Here is a 10,224-nt window from a genome sequence, read left to right as displayed (position 1 = left end):
TCCATCGGAGGTAGAGGCATTCATTGACGAGCAAAGGGAGAGTGATCACCTAGATCTGTTGATTCGTGGATTAAACGTCACCCGGACATTAGAGAGGACATATCCGAGAAGGAAACAGTAGATTCCAAACGATGGTGCTGGACTTTGCTGAACGATATTCGAATGGAAGAGAGATATTCGACTTTTGTTAATTGTACCTTCCTCACGTTGAAGATCGACTTCAACCTAGTGATCCATAGCACACTTTCGATGTGCTAATTCTTCAATTTGTCGTCAACAAACTAGAGATTAGGGAGTATGGTGAATGGTCGGAGACAGGATGAGAGAGAGAGAGAGAGAGAGAGAGAGAGAGAGAGAGAGAGAGTGTGTGTGTGTGTGTGTGTGAGAGAGAGAGAGAGAAAGAGAGAGAGAGAGAGAGAGAGAGAGACGTGATAATGGGGAGAAAAAGAGTATGGATTTGGTTTGACTTGAATGGATTCAATCTGATTTAGGGGTTAAATTATGTTATCCCAAAATACCCATGGTTAATTTTTGTTTTGATAACCTTACAAATTCTTTTTTATAAGTATTTACAAAAGCACCATAAATCATCCCGACTTTCTATTACTTTGATGTAATGACTTTTATTTGGTTCTTAGGTTCTCATAAAACTATGAGTTATCAAATTATTATTTATTATATATATATATATATATATATATATATATATATATATATATATATATATATATATATATATATATATATATTTCTCTTTAGGCAGATGATACAAAATTTTAACTGGATTTCATTCATATCTTCGTACCCAGAACATTATACGATGAAAATGTAATATATATTATGAAAAGGGCAGACATCAATCTCTCACAAATTAGAGATGAAGGACCTGCTTTTCAAACACTCCACCCTTTTGTTGCTTTCTGTCTTTCTTGTCTCCTTGTCTTTCTTTAGCTCTTTTTTCCTTCTTTTCTTTCCTTTACTTTCCTTTCTCTCCTCATTTTCGAAGTGGTACTGATTCTCTTTCACTAGCTCCCATTTAAAAACACAGTTATATTAAAATGAGTAGTATATATATATATATATATATATATATATATATATATATATATATATATATATATGTATATATATATATGCTGATACATACATATATAAATATACGCTTGTCATCAAATTCTAGTGTGGTCTTCCCAAAGTGAACTCCAGATTAGGCTTCTTGGGGCTTGATGAGCTCACTTCTGACAAACGCTCATAATGCGGGCCTTTTAAATTCATATCCTTCTGAAAGATCGTTTACCATGAAAACTGCATCAAGTTATAATATACCATAATGAAAGAAAGAGCACATAACTATATATGTATGTGCATGTGTAGTGTTTAATTAACATGAGATGTGGTAATGTTTCTGAGAAAAAGCTAGCTAGCTAAGTGAAAATCATAATCTAAAGAATCGTGTTGTAATTAATGTGTTCATATGGGTATTTATAGATATTATTCCCTTAGTTGATGCACTTTTGTTTTGTAATTCGGTAATTTTGGTTCTTCAATGGCGTCATCATATGATATATATTAATGTTATTACCTCTCAAAAATACTAAGTGGACACTCTTCAAGGCATTAAAAATCTATTCATATTGTACTTTATATATCATGAATCTTCTTTGTTTTGTTTGCCTATAAGGTTTATAATGCAGCTAGCACCCTTTACCCTGGTTTTCTCTTAATAGCTTTAGCTTAAAGATGGGTGTGATTGACCAAAAAATAATTTGGTGACTTGAATCAGCTTTTCAAAAGCTTTGTTCTTTCTTTCTTTCTTTCTTTCTTTCTTCAATCTTTACATAACATTCTCATGGATTTTGGAATACATTTATATCTTCCCATGCAAAAGCATAAAACTACTATTATCAGATAAAAGAGTGTATGAAAAGTAGCAAAAGGAGATTTACTCACTTATTAAATTATTTAAGTAATTTGAAAAGAAGAATTAAAAATTCATATATACCTCAAGATATAGTTTGTTTCCTTCGGAATCTCTATGTTCTCCATGCAACCAAGCCTCCCTGCTAGAAAGATCAGTAAATTAACGAGGGAATATTTCCAATCAGTGGTAAGTCCATATGGAAATCGAACTCTCAAAAATGCTATCTACCATGTTTTATTTATACCCAGTTTCTCATTTATATTTTTTTGTAGATAAATCCAAAAATCAACCCATGTGAAATGCCATTACTCATACACACCAAGATACAATAGAGGACGAAAGGGAAGTTTACAACACATAGAGATAAACAGCTGAGAGAAGGTAAGAGAAAGGTTCGAATTTAACAGATTTGCATCCACAATTTTTTCACAAAAGAGATTAACTTTGAAACCCAATTATACACGTAGTTTAAAATGGAAGAACCTGATATATATATATATATATATATATATATATATATATATATATATATATATATATATATATATATATATATATATATATATATATATATGCAGATTATTTAAGTATTTATGTTGAAGTTATGTTCGTTATATTATACGTAAATGAGATTAGTAAGGCTAGGGTTGATGTAACTATAATTTGCAGGCCACAAAACCTTAATATTTCATGGGTTGTCCTGAAATTTGATAAATGGTTGAAAAGTACTGTTACATATTTGCTTTTTTGAATGGTATATGATATGGAAAAGCCTAAAGTTGAAAAGTTGCCATCAATAATTTTTCGTAATATATGTCCACATAAAAAACTTTTCCTTTTCCTCTGTGTGTGTGTGTGCAAGGGTTGGGTGTCATCCTTTGGGGTGAAGATTGTACCAATTATTTCACCACAAAAAAGTTTCTTTACATATAATAAAATAACACGTAAAATTCAACAGCTGAGAAAAGTTTTCACCTTGAAGAATTGCTCCATAGACCATACTGACAATCTTTCTCTTGATGAACACTAGACCTTCCTCCATGTTCCGTTGATAACTGATCTGTCGGTCTTGGGTTACGAATATCAAACATGATATCGTCAGAATTATCCCCAGATGACCCATTCTCGTAAATATCAGATTGCCCTAATTAATATTTCATGGAAATTAATTAACCACTTCGGGTTAATAATTAAATAAATAAATATGATGACAAACTATATATCACTGTGAGATAAAAATGGAGTCCAACATAATTAAGTTCAACAACAAAACTTTACCTGAAGACACAGGAGCTCGATCAGTTGTCTTTACTGTTCGGTACATCTGCAACACAATAAAATGAAACCAACAATAAATTATGGAAATTATAATAATTTCTTCTCCTTATAAAACATTTTTATATTGAGTTGTCTCAACATTTCAAAAAATTTAATTTCACGCACAAGATTACTATTTAGTTGTGTTGCATTTCCTGAAACAATTTATTATATTACAACACGATTTCAATTTCAATGAATCCTATGTAATGTTTAAGTAGTACTTATCCTTTTTATCTCATTTTCACCGTATTATAATAATACAAAAAATATAGAAATGTCTATATATGATGCATTGTATATGTAAAATCAGAAGTACTAACATGAGTAAATGATGAACAGTACATGACGGTAGCATATGCGATAATGCATTGACAATGTTTGTGTGTATATATATATATATATATATATATATATATATATATATATATATATATATATATATATATATATATATATATATATATATATGCGTGTGTACAAATGTAAGACTGACCAACTGACTTAACTATGGTTGATAGATGTAATGCATGGTTAAGACAGAAACCACATGTGATGCTAGACATATACAAACATATCATTGACAAATGATGGCGTTTTTGTACTCTCTCATATCTCAAGTTTTCCTCTGAAAAAGGATAAAAATATTCAATTCAACCCCTCACGGTGTAGACTTGTGTTGGGTTGGACCCTATGACTGTGTTTTCAATTCCTCGGGCTTTGTCTTACTATGCATCTCTCTCTCTCTCTCTCTCTCTCTCTCTCTCTCTCTCTCTATATATATATATATATATATATATATATATATATATATATATATAAATTAAAACCTTATGACTATTAATATTATACATGTCTAAATACATGGATGGTTCGTAATTTTAAGCAAAAAGCTGAACTGATAAGCTATGTTTATGCAGAAGGATCAGATCTGGTAGTAGTAGCAGGAGAGAGACAAGTGCCAAGGATTAGAGATGCCTCTCTGCAGCTATAAATGCATTGGAAATTGTAATTCTTTAAAATTATATGGAAAGTATAAATAAGTTTCTTCTAATAATGCAAAGTGCGCCTTACAGTGCTAAAGTCAAAAAGAAAATAAAATCTGAATCTGGATGCATATATATATCCAAGATTTCAGTATGAAGGTGCTCTGGGAGTGTACGTACTATGTATTTACACACTAGACAGACAATGCATCTTGCAAAGTAATTATGTTTTTGTTCTTCTAAAATATTAAAGTAAATATAACAAAAATATTTCAACTTATTGGAGAAACGGAGGGTAAATTAACCTGCAAGTGAGATTTAACATGTGACAAAGTTAAATCTTTCACATCCATTAGCTCAAGAACTGACTTGGGTGTTGCTCCTAAAATCATTACACAAACCAATTATATGATCAGTGTATGAAAATGCAATAAGAAGAAACAGTAATTCTAAGAAGAAGAAGAAGAAGAAGAAGAAGAAGAAGAAGAAGAAGAAGAAGAAGAAGAAGAAATTTAGACAATATATACTTTCATGGCCGCCTAAAAGCTCAACAGCATGGACAAAGCGAGCATGAAGGGTAGTCGTCCAGCGCATCCTCGGAGCCCTCATACTGCGTTTGGAGGGGAACCTCGATGATAAAAATCTTGATCGGACAATATTGTTAATATTATTGCTATGAATTAGAGAACTGGTGGTCGTAGAATTAGTGCAGGAATCTAACGAAGGCTGGTTCTTATGATGCGGATTGGCCATTATCGGGAAATTGGGAGGGGTATTCTGGTAATAAACAGGAATTCCTCTTATAGGTCTCAAGAAACCTAATTCTGAACTAAACCCAGCCTGATGATGGTGTTGGTGATGTTGGTAAGGATACATGTTTGATGATGATGATGTGTTGGTGTTTTGAGTAGAGAGGAGATTGTGGAAATGGGTGAGGTCGGAATTTGTAGAGTGAATATTAGGGTTCGACAAGGAAAGCCCGAAAGAGGGTTCTGGTCTTCTTGTTGAGCCATGTTGTTGCTGCTGTTGCTGTTGTTGGTGTAGTTGTTGAGAGTTAAAAGCTCTTTTCCATAGATTTCCCAAATCCAAATCATGGTGATCTTGATCAGATGCTGTTGATGATGTTCTCCAAGCTTTTGAAGTGGGTTTGCTGGTGGGTGGACTGATTTGAAGAGACAAGTCTGGTTGTGCTGGAAAGAGCTCCATTTCAGCTACCAAGTTCTCTACTTTTCTCTAACCTTCCTTCTGATCGGCAAAAATGGCTAACACTCGAACCAGTAAACAGAAGGAAAGATATAGAGGTCTAGAAGGCCATGATAATTACTTGTTCTCTCCTCCCTAGCTTGTTCTTGCTCCAATCTTGAAGGTTGTGAACCTTGGATATGGTGGTCTTGTGAGGTTAAAACGATGAGGGGTTTGTTTCTGTTATGTGTGATCTATGTTTTGAAAGTATGATGATGAAGGGTTTCTCTCAAGATTTCTTGAGATGGGATTTGTCTAATCAATGGTGAATTGGGAGTAGTTGTGGAGTTCTTGAGAGAGAGAGAGAGTGGGGGTGAGAGATGACAAGGTATTAAGTGAATGGTTGCATCTTTTATGTGAAGTATATGTGAGAAAATGACACTTGAAGAGACGGAGAGAGAGAGAGAGAGAGAGAGAGAGAGAGAGAGAGAGAGAGAGAGAGAGAGAGAGAGAGAGAGAGAGAGAGAGAGAGAGAGAGAGAGAGAGAGAGAGAGAGAGAGAGAGAGATGCTTTCTTTTATGTGGACGTGGGAGTAGGGAAAGAAGAAAGGAAGAAAAAAAAAGATGAGAAAGGAAAAAAATAAAAATAAAAATAAAAAAAAGGTAAATACGTTAGAGAAATGATTCCTTTACCATCTTTTCCTTTTCTTCTTATTTTTTCCTTTTTATATTTAATATCTATTACTCCATCCCTTCTATGAAAATGACAATAAACCTTTATCTAAATTCATAAATTACTTAATTCATAGTATAAAAAATAAGCACTTTATCTTTTTCATGATTTGACAATTTATTTCAAGATATTTTTCATTTCGTGTGAAAAATATTTATTACCATGAGCTTCTTTTAATTCATATGTGTAAAAATAAGAAAAATTAGATATTTAATTTGTTGAACTTTTGTAATCTGACCACAATGTCTTTAATCAATGTATCATAAAAACGTACAATCCAATATGATTAATCAACCTTACATTCTCAACAACACATACATCTATGATCTATGAGACAAAAAAATTTAAAAACAGAAACTTTTATCAAAAATCAACGAGCAATCATGTTTCACTAACCTGACGACATTTCTTTAAAAGGCAATGTAGCACATAGAGATATTTTAGGTTGTCATTGACATGTATGTATATAGTCAGCTTAACAGATATATATTTAAAAGGTAGTTCCAATTGATAGATCATTCAAAATCAAATAAATCCTTTTGAAAGGCTCAAAATTAAATATATTGAAGAGTATAAATTAATTACCAAAAAATAATCTAAGTATATAGATCAAGAGGTATACATGATAACCTAAAAGTTTAACTAAAGTTATAATGTTAAATATATAAATTAATAACCAATAAAAAATAATCTAAATATATTGATATACGAAGAATTAAACCTATCTTTCACTGCATTACTTTGTTTCTTAAAAAATGTCACTTTTGCTTTTCATGTTACTTCAATTTGTTGCAGTCAAATTATTGATATGATAAAAAGAAGAGAGAATTTTTGTGCAAGCTTTTTGAATGTGTGGAACTTTGTTATCTTCACCAGTAACTCAATTACTAAGCTTTCTTCATTGAAGTGAGACCAATCGTTGTTGCCCCCCTTTTCCCGAAAGCCCCTAATTTCAACAAACTTTCCAGATTCTTGATTTGGTACTTGAATAAATTAAACAAAGCGTAGCTGAATGCTCACCCCTATATATCTCTTCTTTTTTTTTTTTTTTTGTCAATTACCTACCAATATAACTCTTCCATTAATATAAACAAATAAAAGACCTTGATTTGAGGAATTAAACAACAGTTTACTGTTTTTCATATCATATCTCTTATCGAAGAGTGAGAAAAGAGAACTGAGTACCTTGATTTGAGCAACTTCAACCATGTAATACATTTTATAATGATATATATAACATCCTCATATTGTTAAACTCGTGTACAACTAAATCTTATATAAAAACATGTAAGGAATTTAGTTTAGACGTAGTTTGAATCAGAAATTTAGCCTCAAAAGTTTAACTAAGGGTTATTTCTTGCTTGTTTAATTTTGTCATGGTTATGTATGGCTTTAAATATCAATTACACATTATGAGTTGTAATCCGAAGTAGAATTATTTTTCATATACTGAGAGAAAAACCCGTAAAAGACATTATGAGTTGTAATCCGAAGTAGAATTATTTTCTTAAAGTATTAGACACAAACAGAAGTAAAATTCAGCGACGAAGAAATTGGTATTAGAGTTTTTGGAAGATTAGCCGTTAATTTGCCTGTACAGAGTGACGGATGTACTTCGTCGTTGAATTCATCTGTGAAAATCTTTTCTGTTAAAGTATATGCAAGACACTAAAACAAAAAAGATTTCCACAGATGAATTCAGTGACAAAGTACATCCGTCACTCTGTACAGGTGGATTAACGGCTAATCTTCCAAAAACTCTAATACCAATTTCTTCAAAGACATTGTGATAGATCAATGTTTTTCAACTCATTATGAGTTGTAATCCGAAGGAGAAAAGATTTTCACAAAAAATATAATACCAATTACACATTATGAGTTGTAATCCAAAGTAGAATTATTTTCTTAAAGTATATGCAAGACACTAAAACAGAAAAGATTTTCACAGATGAATTTAGCGACGAAATCCATCTGCCACTCTCACTCTGTATAGACGGATTAACGGCTATTCTTCCAAAAACTCTAATACTAATTTCTTCAAAGACATTGTGATAGATCAATGAAGGAATAGCGACGAAAACACAAGTTATGGCTAATCCTTCAAAAAAAATTAGTCAATTGTCAAACCGGTTAGTGGCGTATTTTAATAATTCTAAAGTCCTTCGCTAAAACTAAGGCCCTTTTCACTTATCTAAGTGAAACTATCAAGCATCGACTAAGATAAATACATATTGATATAAGAAGTGCCTGTAGAGTCATGTTTGAAAATAGTAATAACTACATTATATTTACTGCAATAAATATGGTTATGCGTAACCATGAAACTTTTAAAATGTTAAAAGTGTTTCCAAAATGAAGTAGAGAATCAAATCGGCAAGGTCATAAAGGCTATCCAATTTGATCAAGTTGGTGAGTACATAAGTCAAGAGTTTCTAGATCATTTGAACTATGAGATTATCTCATAATTCACTAACCTTAAACACCACAAAATGATGTAGTATTTAAGGTGAAAAATCAATTTTTATTAGATCTGATTCAATCTATGATGAGTCTAACCACTATTCTTTTATCCTTCTCCGGTTAACACCTTAAAAACTATAGTATGCATACTTAATATCATTCCATACTAAAGAAGGTGATTAGAATACCATATTGTTTATATGGCATATGCAAGTTTCCTAAAGATGTCTTAATTGAGAATTTGGAGTTGCAAAGCCTACGTATAATGAATGAACGAACTCTACAAACTGGATTCCAAAACTATGAAATGTATGAGTGAGAAAAAACCGCACCGTAACTAAAATTAACTTCAAAAACCGCATAAACCGCAACCGCAATAAAAACCGATGGTGAGGTTTTCTGCTTTTCAAAAACCGCAAATTTGCGGTGCGGTGCAGTTATTGGTTTTTAAAAACCGCACCGCACCACATATATTATATATAATTCTGTTTATTAATTATTAATATATTAAATAATAAAAATAAGACAAGTTTTATGGATGAAAGAACGATAAAATTCTAAAAGACAAAAGTGTTGATTTTTTGGTATGTTTAACTTTGAAAAATGGTTAACTTTGACAATTCTAACATATTTATTGTTAATTACTAGTGATTTGATATTTATAAGATATTATTTGTTTGTGATTTAAGTTAATTGTCTTATACCTTATGGCTTTTTATTATTACAAGTAATATGTTTGAACTCTAAACTACGATTAAAAACCACACAAAATAACCGCACCAAATCAATATGGTTAATAACCGAAAAAAAAAACGCACCGCAAAATAACCGTCTAACCACGCACTACAAAAATAACCGCACCAAACAGTTTTGAAAATGGATTAACCATATTTGCGGTTAGTGGTGAGGTTTTGGCCAATAACCACACTGAACCGCACCACGCTCACCCCTAATAAAATGTATATGTAGGATATTATCTTTTACAAACCCTAAAGGAACAAAACGTGTTTTGTTTCTTAGATTGATAAGTAACTAGATATGACTCCTCTTACAAGAAGCGTGAGAGATTCATGTAGATCTTGGAGAAATCCATGGATCACGTTATAAAACTAACTTGTATAGTTATGATGGAATCCTTCAAATAACTCAAGAAGTACAGATTCCTTGTAACTATTTAGAGAATTTGAATTAGATTTCAATAAAAAAAAGTTTTTGTTATCAAGAAGTTGTATTAGAATCTAACATGTGATCTGAAACCATGAATATATAGATGTACTTCATAAAAACAGCCATAGTCTAGTACTTAGTTATTTTAACCTAGAATAAAAAAAGGTACATACTTTTTATGCTCGGTCTGGATCAATCATATACTTAAAGTATAGACTTTGAGGAAGTGTTCCCTCTACAAATAACAATCAGTAAAGCTATATGTGACTATTGTCAAAACTGCATAATTCAAATTATCAAACATTACAAATTTAGATTTTAGATACATTCTTTATTGGTCACTAGAGTGAGAAAATGTACAAGATTTATATAAATCAAGAATATCAAATAGGTTTACATGCTTATAGTAAATATAAGTTCTACGATTTTGCTAGAGCTAGTTTAAAATGCTTACATAGA

The 10,224-nt window shown here is 31.5% G+C and overlaps 1 protein-coding gene across 4 annotated transcripts; it reads right to left on the bottom strand.

The window, feature by feature from the left end:
- Positions 1-764: 764 nt before the first annotated feature.
- LOC145091733 (putative transcription factor KAN2) lies at positions 765-5,838 on the bottom strand. Of its 4 annotated transcripts, none has more exons than XM_079029513.1 (7): positions 4,752-5,835; positions 4,530-4,606; positions 3,200-3,245; positions 2,897-3,065; positions 2,003-2,063; positions 1,148-1,281; positions 765-1,025 (listed from the first exon to the last, which is right to left on the bottom strand). In XM_079029513.1, the coding sequence occupies exons 1-6, from the start codon at positions 5,428-5,430 to the stop codon at positions 1,177-1,179; spliced, it is 1,137 nt and encodes a 378-aa protein (XP_078885639.1). In that variant the 5' UTR covers positions 5,431-5,835; the 3' UTR covers positions 765-1,025; positions 1,148-1,176. The 4 variants fall into 4 exon arrangements, with proteins under 4 accessions (XP_078885639.1, XP_078885640.1, XP_078885641.1 ...); XM_079029514.1 differs by having other exon boundaries at positions 2,003-2,060; positions 4,752-5,833; XM_079029515.1 differs by lacking the exon at positions 765-1,025 and having other exon boundaries at positions 1,169-1,305; positions 4,752-5,838.
- Positions 5,839-10,224: the final 4,386 nt, after the last annotated feature.

This window comes from Lactuca serriola, chromosome 3 (genome assembly GCF_051521515.1).
Source record: "Lactuca serriola cultivar US96UC23 chromosome 3, Lser_US96UC23_V15, whole genome shotgun sequence".
Taxonomy (NCBI): domain Eukaryota; kingdom Viridiplantae; phylum Streptophyta; class Magnoliopsida; order Asterales; family Asteraceae; genus Lactuca; species Lactuca serriola.
The sequence above is the reverse complement of the archived record's forward strand: the minus strand, read 5'-3'. Positions and strand labels throughout refer to the sequence as shown.

Excerpts from the sequence above, each read along its gene's own strand:
- LOC145091733 (XM_079029513.1), bottom strand. The coding sequence starts at position 5,430 with ATGGAGCTCTTTCCAGCACAACCAGACTTGTCTCTTCAAATCAGTCCA. Across the intron at positions 4,607-4,751 it reads GCTTTTAGGCGGCCATGAAA|GAGCAACACCCAAGTCAGTT; the intron begins GTATATATTGTC and ends TAATGATTTTAG. Across the intron at positions 2,064-2,896 it reads CTATGGAGCAATTCTTCAAG|CAGGGAGGCTTGGTTGCATG; the intron begins GTGAAAACTTTT and ends TGATCTTTCTAG.